Here is a 22,450-nt window from a genome sequence, read left to right as displayed (position 1 = left end):
CAGGCCAGCAGTGGATTTCCAGGCATTACTTGCTGGACAGACCATCTCCCCTAAGACCAGCACATCTGGAAATGTAGCTGCTTTGCCTTTTCCCCCAACACCAAATGCCCCTGCCTAAAAAGACTGTCTCTTGGCCGGGCGCGGTGGCTCACGCCTGTAATCCCAGCACTTTGGGAGGCTGAGGCGGGTGGATCATGAGGCCAGGAGATCAACACCATCCTGGCCAACATGGTGAAACCCCGTCTCTACTAAAAATATAAAAATTAGCCGGGCGTGGAGGCGGGCGCCTGTAGTCCCAGCTACTCGGGAAGCTGAGGCAGGAGAATTGCTGGAACCCGGGAGGCAGAGGTTGCAGTGTGCCAAGATCATGCCACCACACTCCAGCCTGGTGACAGAGTAATACTCCATCTCAAAAAAAAAAAAAAAAAAAAAAAAGACTGTCTCTTAAACACTTAGCAGGAAGGGCATCGATCCACCAGAGATGAGTGATCAGGCCCAAGTACCTGGGGCAGGCCACAAGGACAGACTTTCCAGAGCTGTCAAACATCAACCCAGCTTCCCAGCCTCAAGCTCCAGCCCACACTCCTACTCCCTAAGCACTCTGAGTGATCCCACACCACGGAGTCCCAGCTTAGTCTAGAATGCTCTTCTCAATCTGCTAATCCCCCACCCAGACCTTGGTCTATGTGGCTCCCTAGTAACTGCTGGTATTGCCATTCCTACAGATCTTCCGTGCACACTGGAAAAGAATAAATATTCTCTGTGAGCTGGATATGGGGGTGTAGATATGTCCATTTGCCCAAACTGTGCAGTACACGTCCTCCCAGATCTTCCTAATTCTCATCTGCTCGATCTACTGTATTAGTCCACTTTCATACTGCTATAAAGAACTGCCCGAGACGGGGCAACTCATAAAGACAAGAGGTTTAATTGACTCACAGTTCAGCATGGCTGGGGAGGCCTCAGGAAACTCAGAATCATGGCGGAAGACAAGGAGGAAGAGGCACGTTTTTTGCAGCGCAGCAGGGAGGAGAAGTACTGAGCGAAGTGGGGGAAGAGCCCCCTTATAAAACGGTCAGATCTCAAGAGAACTCACTCACTGTCAAGAGAACAGAATGGGGGAGACCGCCCCATGATCCAATCAGCTCCACCTGGTCTCTCCCTTGACATGTGGGGGATTATGGAGATTACAATTCAAGGTGAGATTTGGGTGGGGACACAAAGCCTAACCGTATCACCTACTAATCACTGAGAGGCAGGAAAGCTGGTACTGGACTGGGTGGGTCTAAACCCCAATGCTGCAACTAACTCGCCACAAAATTGGAAGTGCCTTATGGTTGCTGTGAGGGAAAATGAACTAATATTACAACGAAGCACTCAGGACCATGTCTGGCATTGACAGCCACCACCCCTCTCCCATCATACTTATGTACATGTGCAGAAATACAGGGTCAAGGTCATGCATTCAAGATTAACTCTTCCCTGGTAAATGTATCCACTGGCAGTGATACTCTTTGTCTCTAGGAATGCTTTCTGCCTTAAAAATCTATCTTATTTAATAGCTCCACAGCTATTACACAGCTACATATGGGCTACAGAGCTACATAACTATTACTTTGGTTAATATTCTTCTGTTGCATTTCCTTTCTACCTGTCTCCTTGTGGTTTGGGTGTCTTGTAAGTAGCATATAGCTGGATTCTGTTTTTAAATCTAATCTCATTGGAGAGCTATTTTTCTTCAGAACATGAGACACATTATTCTACTTTTTTCTGGCCTTTCTTCTTTCCTATGAGACTTTCTCTTCTCTTTCTTATTCAGTGGCTTCACTCTCATGTCTCTATAGGTAATTAGTTTCAACTCATCTTTCTGGAGATTTATTAGATATTAGTAACAACATCTCATCAATGCTGAAAAATTCCCAGCCACAGCTTTACAAACATTGGCTTTCCTCCAGTACATTTTCTCTTTCTAGTTCTATTTTTTAAATTCTATCTTCCATGTCTTAATCTGTCGTATTTTCAGTATCTCTCTGTGTTGCCCAGTTGGTAATTTTCTCAGCACTACATTCAATTCTAACTAACTCTCTCTTCTCTTTTGTCTAATGAGTTTTAAATTTCAGTGACTCTAATTTCGATTGCTAGAAGTTCTGTTTGGTTCCATTTAAAATCTGTGATTTCTAGCCGGGCACAGTGGCTCACACCTGGGTAATCCCAGCACTTTGGGAGGCCAAGGCAGGGGGATCACAAGGTCAGGAGATCGAGACCATCCTGGCCAACATGGTGAAACCCCGTCTCTACTAAAAATACAAAAATTAGCCGGGTGTGGTGGTGGGCGCCTGTAGTCCTAGCCACTCAGGAGGCTGAGACAGGATAATCACTTGAACCCGGGAGATGGAGGCTGCAGTGAGCCAGTATCACACCACTGTACTCCGACCTGGGCAACAGAGCGAGACTCCATCTCAAATAAATAAATATAAATAAATCTCTGAGTTCTTTCTTCAGAGTCTTTATTTTAAACTGTTTCGTTCTCCTTAATATTTTAAAGTTACACATTGTCTGGTTCCTTTCAAATCGCTGTTCTAGTGTCTCAGGTCTCTGGGTACAAATCCTCCTAATCAGAGTAATCGCTAACATTTATTCCCGGCGCACTCCTTCTCTGCTTGGTTTGTACTTCGTCTGCTGTGAGGTCATCTGCAGATGCCTCTTCCCATGGGAATGCCACAGGCCTGTGGCAGGAGATCATCCCTCCTGGGCAGAAGTTCTCAGAGGGTAGCCAGCCAACTCCTGGGGGTCCCTAGACCTTTCAAGGGGTCTGTTACATTGAAACTGCTGTCATAGTAACATGAAGGCATGATTCACCTTCCTCACGGTGCTGACATTTGTGCTGGCAGTACACAGGCAGTGGTGGGTAAAATTGCGGGCATGCTGGCAGCAGGCAGGGCAGTGCCCTCACCACACTCAACCGTCACTGTGTTCCCAATACCACATGCTCACGGTGTGAAAACAAAAGGCTATTTCACTTCAGGATGCCCTGGATGCAGCAGGAAAGGTCACTCATCTTACTATTAACACTGCGTTCAGGCTCAGCCCTGACCAACAGGTGGAAGAACACGGAAAGCCTGAGGGGCAAATCCAGAAACAGAAGCGTCGTCAAGGAGAGCACTTGGTGCGCTGGCTTCAGTTGTGAGCTGAACTGAACACTTTCTTCAAGAAACATCATGTTTACATGAAAGAAGGACTAGCAGACAAATCAGTTATTCAAACGCGGGTCTCTGGAAGATATTTTCTCAAAAATGAATGAAGTTGGCCTGTCACTTCAAAAGAAACAAGGAACTGTGTTTGTTGCCGATGATAATATCTGAGCTTTTAAATTAAAAATCTGAATTTTGGAAGACTTTTATCTGCCACCCTGGGCCTGACAGCTGCTTCTTATGAGACGGCGGTAATACTAACAAATTTGATCATACGATGAAACGTATCAACATTTAAAAGATCTGCACACCTCAGTCAGCCAATATTTTCCAAATCGCCAATGAATGATGTTACAGAGCCAATATATGGGTAAAAGATCCTATCAAAGTGCAAGATAGGCCACCAACTTTAATGTAACTGAGTGTAAAACATTCACTGATGAGGTTTCAGATTTCATATCACAACTAACCTTTAAGAAACTACTATTTGTTGAGTAATAGTATAGTATTAATGAAAAAAGAATCCAAAATTACCTGAAAAGGCTATTAAAACACTTCCTGGCCGGGCGCGGTGGCTCATACCTGTAATCGCAGCACTTTGGGAGGCTGAGGCGGGCAGATCACTTGAGGTCAGGAGTTTGAGACCAGCCTGGCCAACACGGTGAAACCCTGTCTCTAACAAAAATACAAAAATTACCCGGGCATGGTGGCGTGTGCCTGTAATTCCAGCTACTCGGGAGGCTGAGGCGGAGAATTGCTTGAACCTGGGAGGCGGAGGTTGCAGTGAACTGAGATCGCACCACTGCCCTCCAGCCTGGAGGAGACTTCATCTCCAAAAAACAAACAAACAAACAAACAAAAAACACACTTCCTTTTCCAACTATGTATCTATGTAATGCTGGATTTTCTTCACATTCTTCAGCTAAAACAAAAAATACCACAACAAATTGAATGTAGAAGTAGATACAAGAACTCTTCTATTAAGTTAGACATTAAGGAGATTTACAAAAATGTAAAACAATGCCTTTCTTCTCACTAAACATTTTTGTTTCAAAAAATAGTAATTTATCATAAAAATGTTACTTATAATAATATGTAATGGGGTTTTCATTGTTGTTTTTAAATAAATTACTAAATATTTTTAATTTTCTCTATTTGAATTTCCAACATGGCAGTTATCAAGAGAATTAACCCACACAAACAAAAGCTCTTCAAGCTCTTCAATAATGTTTGTAGTGCAGAGTCCCAAGGCACACAGGCCTGGGCATGTCAATGGCAGAGCCCGTGTCCCTGCTCTGGGCAGCACCTGATCTCCTTGAGCAGGACTGGCTTCTGTGATCACACCTCGCCAGGGCAGGAAAGCCTGCACTCCTAGACATGAGCTGGTCTGACAATTCCCTCCAGCCAGTGGAGTCAGCGCTGTTCGCTCCTGGAGGACCTCTCTTTGCTGTTAAGGAGTCCCACAATGCGTGTTAAACAATCTTTGTTCAATACCGCTGATACGGTTTGGATCTGTGTCCCCACCCAAATCTCATGTTGAATTGTAATCCCCTGTGCTGGAGGCGCGGCCTGGCTGGAGGTGACCGGATCCTGGGGGCGGTTTCTAATGGGTTAGCACCATCCCTGCTAGCGCTGCGTCGCTGGGTCATGAGATCTGGTTGTTTAAAAGTGTGTGGCACCTCCCCCAACCCCTCCCTCCAGCTCCAGCCCTGTAAGACACACTGGCTTCCACTTCACTTTCTGCCATGATTGAAAGTTTCCTGAAGCCTCCTCAGCTATGATTCCTGTACAGCTTGTGGAACTGTGAGCCATCTAAACCTCTTTCTCTATAAATTACCCAGTCTCAGGTACTTCTTTAAGCAGTGCGAGAACAGACCAATCACCTAACGTTTCCAGGGATTTGTCAGGAGAAGAGTGGTTTGTTCTTTTTCCTAGTTTGCCATCTTACTGGGGGCTAAGAGCCTCCTCTCCCAGCATTCTGTACTCGCCTCCATCAGCTGTCCACTCCCCCTGCTCCATCCCACCAGGCTCTGAGCTTCTTGGGGACAGAAGGGTGATGCTGACTCACCCCAAAGTCTTCCGCCTCTCTGAGCACCTGCAGAGAGAAGGCAGGTGCTTCATACATCTCGGCCAAAACAACAAAGTTAACTAATTACTGAAAACAAGTAGAATACGGAATCTCAAATTGAGGCTCCAAGGTGAGCCAAAAACATAGTTATGACCATCCAGGACATCCAAAGGTAAAAAAAAAAAGACGGATGTGGTTTCTGCCCTCTAGAACTTCCCTGCAAGTGGGACTCACTTCTATGTATTTCAGCTAGGAAAGATCACAGAGCAGTCAACGTGGGTTTTAATACAAGCCATGTCACCTGGGCAATGGGCTTCATCTCTCTTAGTCTCAGCCTTGTGTGCTGGGTGTAACTGAGCTCCAACCTGTCCCGGGAATGCCCACGCCAAGAAGCACCGTCACAGTGAAGACAGTGTTAGTTCCTCACATTCATTCCCACGGGGACTGCCTACCAATCACAGAAACTGTGGGGCTAGGAGGCCCTTGAAGACCCTCTTCCTGGTGAGGAAGAGCCCCCGGCACACGGTTCTGGCTCAGCGGCTCCACTAAAGCCTCTGCAGCAACAGCGTGGACGGCTGCCACAGAGCCGATGAACAAACACGCCCTAGAAAGAACACTGGGAACAACTGGTGGAGGCAGGCTGAGAGCCTGCACTTCAGAAAACCAAGAGAGAGCTTCCCCAAGGGTTTCAATCAGGGCGATGATGTGGTGAAGAGGGTGCTTAAGGAAGACAGTTCGAGCAGTTCCAAAAGAATGAAATGGAGATAGTAAGACCAAGAGTAGGGAAAGGAGCTAAGAGGCAGAAGCGGCCAGGTCCTCCGGGAGCTGACACGCCGGTCTGCGTGTTGCCTTGGTTTTAAGTGAGTATATAGCCTCATACTTCTCTGAACTTAAAACAGCGGCAGTGCTTGTAAACACTGAACAGTCCCTAGAGGAGCTCTGCTCGGATGGCCTTATCTACAGGAATCACAGCTGAGCTGCCAAGTCCCCTGGATGGTGGGAACTGACATCCCTCAACTCTTGCTCCTGGGAGGATCACGTGGAATCCATCGTGGCACGTGAGAGAAGATCAACGGCTGCCACGGGACGGTGATGTGCTATAAACACACGCGCCAGGAAAGCATGATCCCTCAGGCTCATCGGCCCTGCCAATAAACCATTGCATCAGGCCACAAATCTCAGGTGAAAAATGAAAAGCCAGCATCGATTTCATTGTACAGCAGATTTTATTTACAAATAGAGGCCAGATAATCTTGTATTTAAATGGGACAAGTCCCATCACTCACCATCAGAGAAGCGACATTTGAAATTTATAAAGTTTTACATTATGATTCAATACTTTTTCTAAGGGGGCAAAAGGCCGAAAGGTCTAGCAGAAAGAATAAAATGTATGAAAATATTAGTAAAGGAGGGGAAATGACAAATTGGTGCTTGGGCCAAAATACATCTCTAGTGGGCACATTTTTCTTTACAAGGAACAAAGTAAGTCACAAGGAGTCTGGACCAGCCAATAGATACGAGGTTTCCATTCTCCAACCGCACAACAGGCTTGTACTTTCTCCTTTTTCATTCCTACATCATGAAAAGTAACAGCAAAAACCACACGTCTTTCCTCAACAGAACCTTTTAGCTAATATATTCAAATTAAACTTGGAGTCTAAACCTTAGACCACAGGCTATAAAAGCCATATTCTGACAATTTTGAATCAAGTAGATGAGCTGAGACCTCTTCACTTAGTGGTATCAGGAACAACCTTTACCGCAACGGCTCAGGAAAAGCCAAGCCCTGCTAGGCAATGCAGATGACAAGTGACAACCCCGTCTCTGTGTCTCTCAGATGAGGGCCCCCCCTTTGAGCTGGGATAACAGGGATGCTGGCAGAACATGCAGACCCTCCCGGGAGGCCCCAGCTCTCAGCAGAGAGCCATCTACATGCGAACACCCGTGATGATCTTGGCGTTTGGTCCCTCAGAAAACAATTGCCGACCCAAACCGTGCTCTGGGCTTTGACGCTCCTCTGTCTGACAAGTCCTGCTCTGTCAGCAAAATTCACTGTCCCCTGTAATCTACTTCTTCCCACCTTTGGGTCTTTGGGGTCGAGTGCCTTCTGTCCCCTCATGCCATACTTACCCGTCTACCCTCCACCCCCAGTGAGCTTCCGGAGCAGGCCTCACCCTTACTCGCCACTATGCCCGGGTGTGGAGCACAGCGCCTCACAGGAAGCGAGTGTCTAGAAAGGATGTGCCGGCCTCAAATAAACTAAGACGCCCACACCCACTCCAGGGCCCGTCCATCCCCCTCAGCTGTTCCTCTGTAGTATCAGTGGGCTCCAGTCCTCATTCCTGACTCACCTACCAACAAGGTCCTTCCCAGGTACTGTGTGGGATTCTGCCCCTACACCATGCCATAGGATCGGCCCTGTCACTGGGAGACCTGTGGCTTTTCTACAGAAATCTCAGCCACTAACCCTAGCTGATGCAGAGACCCGCAGGGTCTGCGGGTCTGCACTGTGGTGCAGGGGACTCCCACCAGCTCGTGTTGCTCTCTGGGAGCAGGCACAGCTGCAGCACCCCACGCACCTGGAGCCCTGGCCACCAATACTGCAGGCGAGGGCTCACAGCCTGGTGTCAGAGGCCAGGAGCTGCGGCCCCCGATCTGAGGCCCTTTAAGGAGGATCCCTCTTAGCACAGCTAGCCACACACACGTAGCTACCGTGAGCCTGTGCCCTATTTGGTGGTGGTGGCTACAGTCTGCAGGCAGCAGGGGATCAGACTCTGCACCTCGCCTTCCCACTGGGCCCTCAGCAGGACACGTGACCGTGCCCAGAACGAGGGGCACATACACTGTGTCTCACCCCTCGTCAACCCGGAGGGGTCTGTGCTATTCCAGATGTAGAAAAGTGAGGCTTCAGGAGGGACTGCACGGCCACACTGAGACTCAGGAGCAGCCTAAGGCCTCAGGCTCTCTTCACCGCAGCGGCTGTGGGCGTGGGCTGTGTCCCGTGGGCGCGGGCGCTCACCTGAATGCCATCCAGCAGCTTGCTCATGCACCAGTAGGTGTCGGCCTCGATGTTGCGCAGCACCTCTGCCGGCACGCCGGAGACGTCCACCGTGTCCACCTCCTCTGCCTCTGGGCGGCGCCGAGCATGCAAAAGACAAGGAGACTTAGCCACACGGGACCTCGACCCACGAGGAGGCCCACGGAGGAAGAAAGCTGAGCCTGCATCCAGCTCCCTCCACCCACTCTCATCAGTCTAGCTAAATGACTCATGCAGCCTTCCACCTCATCACTTAATGCTTCTCAATCTTAACACCTAATTAGTTGCAGATAATTAATATTCTGAATCCTCTCCAATTAATTAACATAATTAATACATTATAAATTATTGCTTCTCAGGCATTTCACATTCTAATAAGAGAGAAAATAGAATATATTACTTAATCCTAACAGATCTGAAAGTTTTTTCCTAAGATTTTGAAAACTCTGCTTCTGATATATTTACATATTCATTTGGCAATAATTCCTCTAAAAACCTCTTTCCAAAGTTAGAGTTTCCAAAACTGCACTGGGTAAATACTTCCATGCTATGATCAAAACCCCAGAAAGCCATACCACAGATGTGCGTCAAAGATAGAACAGACAATGGCACTCTAAATAATTTCCTTCTTAAAGTACAAAAAACCGAATGAGAAAACACAATCTAAAAGTTTTTAAAATGCAAAACAGATGCCTCATTGAAATGGCTTATCAGATATCTGAACAAACTAATTTTAGATCCTTACAAAACTGTTGTCATCCAGCAAAATACTCATAAATGTTTTAAAAATTATCTTCCCTATTTTTAATTTTTTTTTTACTTTAGTTTTATTTGCATGGCATCTTCGCAAGGAAAACGTTCTTTAAGAAAAGAAACATTTCAACCCGGAATATATGTAGAAAGGTTGAAGCAGATAAACATCACAATCATGATACGGATGATGACGCCGCTGGTGTTGACCGGGGTCTGCTGATGTGCCAGGCCCTCTCCTGCGCACTGTGAATGTGCGTGCTCATTTCAGCTGTCACCACTCTGCTGTCACCACCCTTGAGCCCCTGACAACAGTGGGGTAAAGAGGGGCAGGGCCGTGGCTATGCCGAGCAGCCTGGTACACATGGGGAGGGGGGTGCCAGATGCAGCCCCACCTACTGGTCCCAGAACCCAGGTCCCTAAGTGCTCCCTGAGGACCCAGAGGCCCACCTCACATTCGTGTTGTGTACAGTCCTATCCCATCGCGCTGCTTCCCCAGTCGCAGCCCTGCACAATTGCTAATTCACACTGAAGTGTGTGACTGGAAGAGACGAGGTGACACGCCACCTCCCACGGTTCTTGGTTCACCCCAGAACCAGCAGGATAAAAGGGGAATAGCGCCTCCGTGTCTGACCCTCCAGCAGGAGTGAGCAGCTGGGCGCTCGAGGGCCTGGACAGGGAGGCGACAGCCCTGGACACATCCAACATGGCGGGACCTGCGGGAACGTGGGAGGGTGGGCGGATTCCAGCCAGTTCGCACATCACTCCTCTCTCTGGGGTGCTGGGGGTGGACCCTCAGTCACTCCATGGGTATTGCTTTGATTTGGTTCTGGGTTTTGTAAACGGAGAGATAATTCATCCGCCATAAAACCCACTCTTTAGCGTGTGCGACGGAGTGCTCTTGAGTAGGGTCACAAGCGTCACCACAGAAAGAAACCCTGGACCCTTCAGCAGCCGCTCCCCACTCCCCACCCCACGCCTGGCAACCACGAACCTGCCTCTGTCTCTATGGAGTTGCCTATTCTGGACATTTCACACTGCTGGAATCAGGCTCTGCGGCCCTCTGTGACTGGCTCCTTCTCACTGAGCACAATGTTCTCCAGAGTCATCCATGCGGCAGCCCGTGTCAATGCCTCACTCCTCTTCACGACTGAGCCGCACCCCTACGGCCAGGCCAGGCCACGCCACGTCTCTGCATGCCTCGGCTGGTAGACCCTGGGCTGTCTCCACCAAGGGGTAATATGGACACAGAGAGCCGGTCCCGTGGGCGGGATCTGTCCCTATACGCCAGGCACCAGGCACAGACATGAGTGAGAGACCTGACGCCCTCAGGATGCTCATGAATTAAAGGGGAAAACAAGTGACTTTAAAGATTGAAAACATCAATGTTAGGTGTCGGAGTCACCCAGTGGCATGGGGAAATGGATGGGTTCCTCCTGGGACCCGGGCTTGTGAAGGACACCATTGTCCACAGCATACCGGGTGCAACCAGGCCCTCACTCTCTTGGCCCGTGTTTTCACCCTAGAAGGCAGGTCCCAGTTCCCCATTCCTCGAATGCGGGGCTAGGATGACAAGTGCTGCTGGCTGGCCATGGCTCTGTCCCCTGACCCTCCTCCCAGCCGGGTGTGTCCATGACACCAGCACTCTCCTGGTGGTTCTGCCCACCCACCAGCTCCCTGCCGGGCTGCAGGCTCTCCCTCCAGCAAGTGGCAAGGTGTCTGGTCTCAAAACTCTGCTGGCGCAGGAGCCCGGGTTGACCTGAGCACACCCTCTGATGAAGCCCCCACAGGGACTCCCAGGGAAAGGCCCTGTCTCCCAATTTCCCAGGGCAGCCCAAGGTGGGAGGTGTTATTTCTGCCGGTTCACAGATGCAGAAACTAAGCCTCCACGCGCTGATCAGTGTGCTTTGTGAGGCAATGGCGGGAGTGAGCAGGACAGGCCTGCCTGGACTCCAAGTCCAGCCCCCTCGTAACGCCTTTCCTACTGGAAGGACCGGCAGCAAAAGCCAAGCACATAGACAGGAGGGTAAGTGGCCTCCCCTGGGCATCACTTCCTCCCTGGGAAAACACTTTGGGCAGAATCAACTCCACGTTCTGCGGGCCTAGAGTGGGTCTGATTTTATTTCCTCTTCTCAGGGAACTGAATCAGCAGCAATCATCAGCGGGCTTCCTCTGAGAAGTTTCCCATCGACGTATCCTCTTTCAAGGGCCTTCCAAGCATGGAGACGTTTCCTCAGAGGTAATAAGAGTAAACAGGGAACTAAGGCCTCCCAGACCTTGACAGCCTCTGCTCGAGTGCACAGATGCAGCTGGGCTGTGGCAGCTCCGACTCGCAGAGCCAGGCGCCGCGTGAGCCAGGCAGGAGCCTCGCTCTCTTGGTCTGTTTAGCTGGCTTGTTATTTTATCTGAGGAAATGTCAGTGGCCTATTCTAGGTGTCATTTCTCACAATGGGCCATTTGTTACTCTTCAAGGTAATGAAGTAATGGCATTTAACTCAGAGAGTCCCCGCGGTGATTTGTCTTCTAAACGCCAGGAGAATTGGAATTACCCTTATTGTTAGAATGAGATAAATATCCCCTGCCAGAGAAAGCATCCCCCACTTTGGCAAAGGCACACAGAGTGGCACAGGGCACTCTGGACTCCAGGCTGTGACAGCGGGGTCAGGGCCAGGACAAGCTGCAGAAAATACCCACGGGCTGGTGTGTCTGGCCCCTGGGGAGATAGCCTGGGAAGGTCCAAGACCACCCAGAGAAGCCCTGTCCCTGGGTGTATGGCCCAGGCGGAACTGCAGGCAAGATCAGCAGGTTTTCCCTGGCTTCTATCTGTTACATGCTGATCCACAAAACCACCTGCCCCAAGGACCAGAGTCCACTGTGGGGTGAGAATGGTCTCTGAATCAAGACTCGGAGATGGCCAACACCCATGACAGATTTTAACCCAAGACCTTCCCACTCAACGGTACACACTGTCCGCCAGGCATGCTGCCACCCGTGAGGCAAGGAGGGAGAACGAGAAGGGAGCAAACTGGAACGAGGCACGACCTGGGAAGCCTCATGGCTGGGGCCTGCATCGACCAGCATTGGGATGCTCACAGCCGGGCAAGCCACAACAAGGAGGACGGATTTATCTCCCAAAATATGTGTCACTCCATAGTACAGCAGAGATGACAGCACTGACACCAATCGAAAAAAAGATTTTTCAGGTAAGATCACAAATGAGAAAGGAAAACAGACATGGTAATTCCAAGTAATCCCAGGGTTCAAAGGAAGAAACACGATTCAAAGGAAAAAATGATCAATACACAGATGAAAGCAGAGAAGGGAAGCAGAACCAGATGCCAATCAATGGAGGGCGGGGCCTAATGAAATGGCAGCCATGGCTGTGGCCCTTGGGGGTGGGGGTCAGGCAGGGGGCGGCTCTCAGGCCCTGGGGCCTTGGGAGATCTGGGCTTAGAGATTTCTTCCTGGGCCATGAAGACATGCCCAAGCTGCCTCAAAGCAGCTGGATTCCAGGAGGTGGGTAATTCACAGGCATCCCTGGGCTGTGGGGAGGGCGAGGGGAGATGTATATAACCTCAGCTTCCTCCCAGCCAGGAAGGACCATGACAGCCTGGGAGCCATGACAGAGATGGGCCACTGTGCGGACTTTCTAAGGTGACATTTTTGCAAACACATAATTAAAAATAATGAAACCTAAACCAGCGTGTTTCCATCTGAAATATGATTCTATCTTTTACTTTTCTCATTTAATTATAAACATTAACACCAGCATGTATAACAGTGTTCTGGAACTGCATTTGGCCCTTTCTTCCCCTACATCAGTCACCGCACCTCCCTACAAGGGGCAGCCCCGTCCCCTATACTCTGGGGACACCAAGTTGAGAAAAGTGTGAGTCCTGACCCCAAAGAGCCCACAAGGTGGTGGGGTGGCGAGTGCACAGGCTAACCCCAAGGGAACCTGGAGGAGGCAGAAGAGGCTCCCACAGCCCAGGGCAGAAGATCAGCAGGCCCAAGTGGACCACAACAAAATGTGAAGTCATGGCACATAAAAACAGACACTGAGTTAAAAACCATCTCGCCTGCCTTCTTAGACCACAGAAAGGCTTTGGCGGATGATTTAACTAACCTTCTTTGAAAATGCTGCCCTGCTATAGTATTAAGGAAAAAAACCAAATTGTAAAATAAGCCCACCTTTATCAACAGCTCCATTTACATGGAAAAGTCTACCACTGCATCTACAGAAATCTACACAGAGGGGCATCATCCAGGGATGCCACACACAGGAATGTCTGAACACTCCTGCAAGGTGGGGGGAGTGGGGCGGGAAATTTGCACTATTTTCTGCAGAAGGGCAGAGAGTAAAAGGGAATGTCAATTTTCACAATGAGCAGTTATTTCTGCAACAGAAAAAAACAATGTTTAAGCCACTTAGAACAGTTTAAATAAGGCCTGTCTTTTCCTCAGATAAATACCCCTAGAGCAGAAGATCCCACGGGTGGTGGTACTCCCCTTGTGAATGTTTTGAGAAACTTTCAGGGCATTTGGGGGTCAGAATGATTAGGGTGGGGGGTGCTGCTGGCATTCAGTGGGCAGGGCCAGTGCTACAAGGTGGGTATAGCACTGCACAGTCACCACGTCCAGCCTGAGACTCCACCAGTCCACGTGGATGGAGAGATGGACGAGTGGACAGATGGATACGGGTAGACGGGTGGATGAATGGTGGGTAGGTATACAAAGCTAAGTTTTTGAAATGGAGGATATTTAGCTTGGTCAGGAGAAAACCACGTGCGGATATAATTGCCACTCTGCAGTATGCGAAAAGCTGTTTTAGGGAAACAAAGAGCAGAAATTCTTGGCCCCTCTTTCCACATCCAGAAAACAAAAAGGGTCAGAAGATTAAACAGTGGGATGGATGGGCTAAAAATCCAGATGGTCCTGGTGATGAAGGCTGCCCACTCAGGACCGCCGGCCACGCAGTGAGGACGCCTGCCCACTCAGGACCGCCGGCCACGCAGTGAGGACGCCTGCCCACCAACTGACAAAGCACTTGTGTGTTTCCACAGCAGGACTTTCTGCGTGGGGGCCCACACGTCCACGCATGATCCCACTCCATCCAAAAGCCCCCTGTGGGGTCCATGCCATGCTGCGCAGGTAAGGAGGCTGCAGGTAACATGCCCAGGTCCTGCGCTAGGAAGTGGCAGAGCCTGGCCATGAACCAGGGCTCTGCCTGATTAGTCTACATGCTTTTCATCGGGTTCACAGCAGGACCCCGCACAGCATGGAGGCCTCTGACTCAGTAAGGAGCATCCATGCCGGAGCCTCCCTTGTGCAGCTCCAACTCCAGGCAGGTCTAACTCCAGAAATACAACAAACCCGCAGCCATGCCACACAGTGCGTGGGTGCCTCTCCTGTCATTCAGCAAAAGAGCCCGTCACCACAAGGCCACCCAAGCTCTGGGTCTCCTAAGGGGCTCATTTCCCTCACGGCCTCCCACCCCACCTCTGTGAGACGACATCAGCCTCTGGAACAGGAGTAGAGGACTGGAATCATAGCTTGTAATTACCAGGGGGTGCACTGGAATCGTAGCTTGTAATTACCAGGGGGTGCACTGGAATCATAGCTTGTAATTACCAGGGGGTGCAATGGAATCGTAGCTTGTAATTACCAGGGGGTTCTCGAAAACAAAAAGGCTTGATGCGGGTTAAGTTCTCTCTCATATTAAACTACATGGAAGAGCTTGGTACTGGGGAAAGGGGAAAATCCCTCCAATGTAAACAGCTCCTTTCATTTCAAAGGTTTCCAGGACACTGGTAGCAAGGTATGGAGAGCAGTCACCTATAGCACAAACGCTGTGGGTAAGAGCCAGCCCCGACGGGGAGTGCCAAGGAGGGAGCTATTGCCGTTACCACTACATTCATCACCTGCACTGCACAAACCCTGCAATAAGCCTCTTCACTTAATTAGGAGCTTAACTGGTAATCAAAAGTGTTCTGTTTTATAAGCAAGATGGAATTGCTCTATGGATCTAATCTTTTGCATTTCCCAACTTGGGAGTTTTAAATTGGAAACTCCAGTACTTTGGTGAGAGAGATTTGAACACTTCATTACGTAGATTTGGGTTCCAGGATGGAGAAAAAAGTCCTGCCTTGGTGAGAGTGGCATAACAACTCAAGACTATAAATTCGCCAAACTCTTTGGTTCAGCAAAAACAACTAACGTTATGATCAAATGGCTCTAGTGCGGGAATGTTTAATTCTAATATGGATAACGTTCAACTCAATCAAGGTTACACAGACTGAACCACAGTCACAGTTCCCGACTTTGCTCCACGGCTGTAAGCTTGGGCCGTCCGCCTGCAGCCCACAAGCGTGGGCATACGGTGGGAGGGCGAGACGTTGGCAGACAATTATCACAGGACAAGGACAACGCCCTCAGCATGGCTAGATGAGGTGGCAGCATCAGGCCAGCTCCAGCGATCAACTGCCAGCCCCAAGAGTGATCCCAAATGATGAGAACCAACACACTCTTCTCACCAACAGCACGGCTGTTTCCCATCCCACCACCCGCAAGCAGACCCGCAGTCAGGAGTCTCCAACCCCAAAACCCAAAGCAGGAGGCCTCAGGGCCTGGGAACAGGACAGTGTCTGTGAAGCAGCTGGCCTACTTTTTGTATCAAGAACTTGGTACCAAATTCCATGTGGAAAAAGTCTGCAGGCAACACTTGGGAAAATATCAACTATGGGATAGATACTGCAGTAAAAAGTGAAAGAAACCTTCTGTATCTTTTGCCGTCCTCGTTTTGATGAGGTCACTTTTGCAAAAAGCAAAAATTCCAATCTCATAGTATTCTTGTGGCTTGACTGGATCTTTAATGTTTCAATAATGCTGTGAGTAGGAGTTTTGGTTCACAGAAAAGCTGTTTGTTGAAACAGTGATTTCTTCTATTAACAAATATCAAACACTTCTATGTGTGAGAAACTGTGGGACGGGGAGAAAAGCGAGGACGAAACAAAGAACATGTTAGTGCCTGGAAGAGAGGCCGTGCCCATGAGCTCCTCTGACTCACAGACTCACGGGCTCTCCCGATGCTTTCGACCGTCTGTTACAGAGGGACGCAGCTCACACAGCCGTGCTGTGTGAGCTGGAACCTGCCAGGTGGAGAATGAATAGGGTGACGGGGCAGAGGGCACGGAGCCCGACCGGGCTGGAAAGCATGAGCACAGAGCCACTGGCATTCCAACCAAGCCTGGAGGGCGGCAGGATCGGATAGAGCGCAGGTGATGGGAAGGAAGGCAGAGAGTTCACAGACGGAAGGAGGAGGAAGAGCTTGTGGGGAGCGTGATGCGGAGGCCCCAGAGACTTCCCTGTAGAGGGATGGGAAGCGCCAGAAGATAGCTGTTTGTTAGAGTGGTGCCCTCAGCACAGGGCCCCAGGAAAGCGGCATGGCTGCGGGAGGTGTGAGGAGCCAGCCCACCGCACGTGGGCAGGTGTCAGGGAGGGACGTGATGAAGCCAGTGCTGTGGAAACGAGGTGGGCACAGGCGGGTGGAGATGCTGCCACCTGGGGCCTGCTGGCCCAGCACTGCTGAGGCACACGAGAAAGATGTGGGCCCACCACAGCTGCCCCTCCAGGTAGCAAACACACTGCCGGAGAACCAATGACTGCACCATCACGAAACCCCACACCAGGCCACCGGCCATGGGGACGCGATGAGGCAGACGTCGTGCCTGCTGCCGAGATGTCACCCCTGCTCAGGGCTCTGCCTGTGTGTATTAGTTACTAAATAAATTCAGTAAGATTCACCAAGCTCACCAATAAAACTGGCCAAGATTCCCCCACTGATACAAGTAACAAGAAACAGACCCTCTGAAGCACAAGGACCACTCAAAACACAGTTCTCCATTTGCTGCTCCGGAGACGGCGAATGCATTCTGCAAAACAATCTGACAAAGCACGCCGAAGGCTTTAAAATCCAGAGATCTGCCGAGCCCAGACAGTGCACCTGGTACCGAGACAGGGGCCATCAGAATCCAGGAGAAAAACAATCCCAGGCCCTGCACATCCATGGCTCATGGTCTGGCAGGGGAGTCGGCAATAAGACAAGGCCCCATAACAAATGAGAATGGGCGGGGCACCCCGCCCCCACAGGTCAGATGGCAAAATGGCACGCTGGTGTGGAGAAGGTGCCCTTGCACTTTACTGTTAATAACACAACGACAAATCAAGAAATACACTCACTGAAAAACACAATGCAGGTTCCTCTGCTGTTCAGATGAGGCAGCTAGCATCCCAAAGTGCTAACTGGAAGAGCTTGCTGCTCTGACAATCCAGCGTTCACTGACCGCTCCAGCAAGGTGACTTTGGTTGGAGCCACTTACAGAAGCTTAAGTCCCTTTTCTCATCAATCCTTGGTCTTCGATAAATCACTCCAACGCTCGGCCCCAAAGTTCTGCTCCTGTCTGGGTGCTGCTTACATCCCAGCTGGGAACCCCACCACTCAGAGCAAGAACGGGCGTGCAGCTCGCCAGGGCCCAGCGTGGCTGTGGCCCCTGTCGCACTTCTAACGAGCCCACGTGAAAGGCTGGCTGTGGTCACTCAACAGGCATGGCCTTGCCAGGAATCGGGTTGGCAACTCGACCCCTCAGCCCTCAGTGCCCCTGCTGGCCCATCCATCCAGAACCAATACATTTCAAAACACTCCTCCCTCTCTATTATATCCAGAAAATGGACCATAAAAATCAGGTAAAAAACTGCTTGCACTGTAACTATCCAAACTGGATGGATATAATCACAGAAGGATATGAGGTTACTGTATCAAAACTAAAATTGGACAGACCGTCCATGTATATTATAGCACAAAGCCAAGGCAAACTAAGACTGCTTTCTTTCGGGATGTTTTTCAGTATACTTCTGTTTGAAAAAAATTAATCAATTGTATGGCACTTCAATTTCTCAACAAAAAGAAACATGATCCACTGAAAAGAACATATGGGCCTCCCTTTAACAAAGAGGGTCCTTCCCTTCCAGCTTCTCAGGCCTTCCTGGCTGGCAGAGGCCGCATGCTCTGCAGGTCATCTGTAGGTGGGGAGCGCCAGAGGGGCCTCCACATGCCCAGAAGGTACTCAAAAGGCGTGACTGCAGAACAGCCCCACAAATAAACTTCTTCCTAAGTGACAGATACCCATATCATTTGCAAATAGCCCTGCTTGTTCTCCATGCCTACCCTAAAGAGGCTTCACACAAAGAATGTGTTTCGGATGGCCCAGCCTTCCTACACAGAGCAGCATGAAACCAAGGCTCCAACAACTGCACAGCCAATTACTGTGCACCTGCCAGAAAATCAAACAGACGCCGCTGGCAGCCAAGGAGGGGCAGGAGTCCGGCCCTCACACTAACAGGCAGCTGCGTTGCCCACACTCAAGTCCTGGTGCTCTGTTATCACAAGTGAACATCTCAGCACCCCACGAAAACGTGCATCGCTCCTGCTGGACCCAAGATCAGAGCACATAGAAGGAACAGTGGCCAGTCAGCTCCCGAGAGCCTTCAGACAACAGGTGTCCCTGCGGGCCCATGCCCTGCTCCTGCGCCTGCCTCCCCACTGCTGAGGCAAAGGCTGGAGAAGCTGGCGCACGGCACCAGCCACACTGTGTCCTCCCCAATATGCAGCTTGGAGGCCGGGAGGGGAGGTGCACGGCCCCAGAATGCAGAAGAGCCTGCTCAGCCCAAAGACCCCATGCCCTGCCCGGAGTGGCACCTGGGCCCGGAGAAGGATCCCACCTTATGCCTGCAAATTGCCCTGTGCACCATTGATTCAAGAATGAAAAGAAAGGAAGAGCCTTCTCAGGCTTCCAAGATGGCCTGTCTCTTGGGTTTTATACTTGCCAAGGTTTCTACTTTCCTGAACAATATGTGTAGTGCTCGCTGGGAGCTGGGGAAGGCACAGGAACAAGGGCCTGCTCCATTCAGAGCCAATACACTTGGCCGGGAGAAAGCAGAACACCACACAATCGTGGAGGCCTGAGAGCTCTCTGAAGGCTCCCTGGGCCTTTCCAGCCTTGGGCACTATGGGACCCAGGGCAGGCAGTGTGATGAGCACTGCGGGACCCAGGGCGGGCCGTGTGATGAGCACTGCGTGGCCCAGGCAGGGTCTATAGGGCATGTCCAAGACATCATGGGGTAAGGTGATCAGGCACTGATTTTTGTTTGTTTGTTTGTTTGTTTTGAGACGGAGTCTTGCTCTGTCACCCGGGCTATAATGAGGTGGCGCTCCTTCTTGGCTCACTGCAAGCTCCACCTCCCAAGTTCATGCCATTCTCCTGCCTCAGCCTCCCAAGCAGCTGGGACTACAGGCGCCCACCACCACGCCCAGCTAATTTTTTTTTTTTTTTGTATTTTTAGTAGAGATGGGGTTTCACCATGTTAGCCAGGATGGTCTCGATCTCTTGACCTCGTGATCCACCAACCTCAGCCTCCCAAAGTGCTGGGATTACAGGCGTGAGCCACCGCACCTGGCCCAGGCACGGATTTTTTTAAAGTCATCGTCACAAAAAAAATTTTGGGAACTCACAATACTAAATAAAGAGGGAAATTAGCCACAGATACGTTATGTAAAACACAGCCAGGATATCTGTTGGTCTAATTTTATCCCAATTTGTTTCTACATAGGTTTTATTCAGCTGTTACATGACTACAGTTGCATTTCTGCCCTGCAGAATCTGACGTTTGTAACAGGGATCTCCCATTTTATAACATGCTCTTTGGAGCCATCCCTCGGGATGCTGCATAATCATGTAAAGAACTGCAACCTCCTCGTCTGCACAGCCGCACCCCTACTGTGGGATGCTGGCATCGTTTCAAACATCTCACTGTTACAAAGAATGCCCCAGTAAGCCTCTTTTCTCTATAAGGTATGTGATCCACACAGAGAGATTTCCTTAAGACAAACATCTCAAGTGAAATTGGCAGGTGAAAGAGTAGAACATTTTATTGAGAGATATTGGTAAAATATTTGAAAGACATGCTGGAAGTTTATTCTACAGCCAGCAGGGCCTAAGATCATCCACCTCACCAATCCCTTATCAGCACCTTGACCTTCTCTTCAGCTCTGCTCACTGGCAAGGTAAAAACATCTCATTATAGTGAGATCTAATTCACATTCTTTATTGTCTGGTAAAGTTTAGCTGTTTTCCACACAGTTGTGACTGTTCCTTAAATCCGTCTTTGATTCATGTGGTTCTCAGTTAAAGCCATGCAGAGCAGGAGGGGCAGTGAGGTGGCGAGCACCGATCCTGGGCAGAAGCCAGCTGTCCTCCGCTGGGATCCTAGAGACACCCACATCTCCTCCCAGACAGCACACTCCCCCCAGGGCCAGAGGGCCGGCCACAGTCAGCCCTGCTGACTTGCAAGAGGCCTGTGAAGTGTACGTTCAACCACCTGCCACTGACGAAATCTGCAGGAACCTGCAGTGACTTTTTGAAAACATGCAGGAAACCAAACAATCCAACTCACACAATCTGGATAAATCTGTCAAAATACACACTCAGACACACTCACACTCAAACCCACACAATACTCTCTGCTAGCAAATTCCCCAGGGCTCTCACATGCCTCTCTGACGCTGGTGACGCCATCAATTGTGCCACACTCAGACCACTGACCAAGTCCCTCTGTGCTGCTCTTGGGGTCCCTTTCAAACCCTGACAGAGCCATCCGTGCCCCCGTCCTAGAGTGAAGAAAACGGCTACTGAATGGAAAGTCTGGGTTCAAATCCTGGTCTCCATCAAACAAATTACCTGAAGAAATGACTTCAAGCTTCTTCTTTGCCATGTTCACATGGGAATTACAAAATGCAAAACCAGGACCGCAAGCATGAAATGTTGCAAGCCATACAGAAATCTGGAAACTTCACTAAAACCACATGAACATTTGCTGAAGTTTCTGTATTTGTTTCATGTGGATACAAGCTCTAAGGATGGTCTCAGAAATGTCTGGAGTCACTTGAAAAGCTAAATGTAACGTGAATACAAAATTACACGGAAACGCACTATGAGCTAGGGTGCTGGTGTCTTTAAGCTGGCTGTGGCAGAACCTAGGTGTGAATCTACAGCAATTACTCAAATTGAATCTGAGGACAAATACATAAGGAAGGTGGATGATTCTTGACATCATTTGCCATATTTTCCAAAGTTCTTGACTGATTTTTTACAAAACAAGATTGTCTTAATATTATGGTACAATGAATATCTCTGTTTACTCAAAAGCAGTCTAGAAATTAGAGTTCAATATGAAAGATGCCTAGGATAAAAAGTAAATTATCATTGACTGACACTAATTACCAAGAAAATGAAGAGTTTAAGCCTCAAAATGAGGCTTCAAAGATCTGTGTTTGTATCTTCCATGAAGGAGTCCTGGGCACGGGTTTTTTTTTTTCTTGTCTCTGAGAAGATGTGTCCTCTTAGCTACGGACTGGGTATCTTTTTTTTTTTTTTTTTTTTTTTTTTTGAGATGGAGTCTCGCTCTGTCTCCCAGGCTGGAGTGTAGTGGCAGGGTCTCGGCTCACTGGCTCACTGCAAGCTCCGCCTCCTGGGTTCACGCCATTCTCCTGCCTCAGCCTCCCAAGTAGCTGGGACTACAGGCACCCGCCACCACGCCCGGCTAATTTTTTATATTTTTTAGTCGAGACAGGGTTTCACCGTGTTAGCCAGGATGGTCTCGATCTCCTGACCTCGTGATCCACCCGCCTCGGCCTCCAAAAATGCTGGGATTACAGGCATGAGCCACCACGCCGCACCTGGCCTGGACTGGGTATCTTTTGTCCTCAGCTATGCCTGTGTGGTAGTGGCAGAGCAGACTGCCTGGTTGGGGACACTGCCAAAGAGCCAAAAGACGCCAAGAGGCCGGGCGTGATGCCTCACACCTGTAATCCCAGCACTTTGCAGGGCTGAGGCCGGCGGATCATTTGAGGTCAGGAGTTCAAGACCAGCCCAGCCAACATGGCAAAAACCCGTCTCTAATAAAAACACAAAAATTAGCTGGGCGTGGTGGTGGGCGCCTGTAATCCCAGCTACTCAGGAGGCTGACGCAGAAGAATCGCTTGAACCCAGGAGTAGGAGGTTGCAGTGAGCCCATATCGTGCTGCTGCGGTCCAGCCTGGGCAACAGAGCAAAAACTCCGTCTCAAAAAAAAAAAAAAAAAAAAGATGAGTCCAACACTGTACCTCCTACGTAATGTCTGATATGGCACTATATAACAGGCCAGTACCAAACACCGTGAAAAACACACTATTAACAAGATTCCTGTTGGAGGCAGGTAAGAAGCACTTAGTTAAATTGGAGGTAACAGAACAGACTCAGGCCCTTTTGCCTGCTCCATCACTAGCAGTCAGTCCCACTGTGTGATTCCCCT

General features: G+C 49.7%; 1 protein-coding gene across 4 annotated transcripts in view; it reads right to left on the bottom strand.

Moving 5' to 3' along the window:
* The window catches only part of TBC1D22A (TBC1 domain family member 22A), a 408,936-nt gene that overhangs the window by 191,856 nt on the left and 194,630 nt on the right, over positions 1-22,450 (bottom strand). For all 4 annotated transcript variants that reach the window (XM_055374373.2, XM_055374374.2, XM_055374378.2 and 1 more), the window contains one exon: positions 8,279-8,388. In XM_055374373.2, the coding sequence (XP_055230348.1) occupies positions 8,279-8,388 (110 nt within the window). The remainder of the gene's footprint in view (positions 1-8,278; positions 8,389-22,450) is intronic.

Source organism: Gorilla gorilla, chromosome 23 (genome assembly GCF_029281585.2).
Source record: "Gorilla gorilla gorilla isolate KB3781 chromosome 23, NHGRI_mGorGor1-v2.1_pri, whole genome shotgun sequence".
NCBI lineage: Eukaryota > Metazoa > Chordata > Mammalia > Primates > Hominidae > Gorilla > Gorilla gorilla.
The sequence above is the reverse complement of the archived record's forward strand: the minus strand, read 5'-3'. Positions and strand labels throughout refer to the sequence as shown.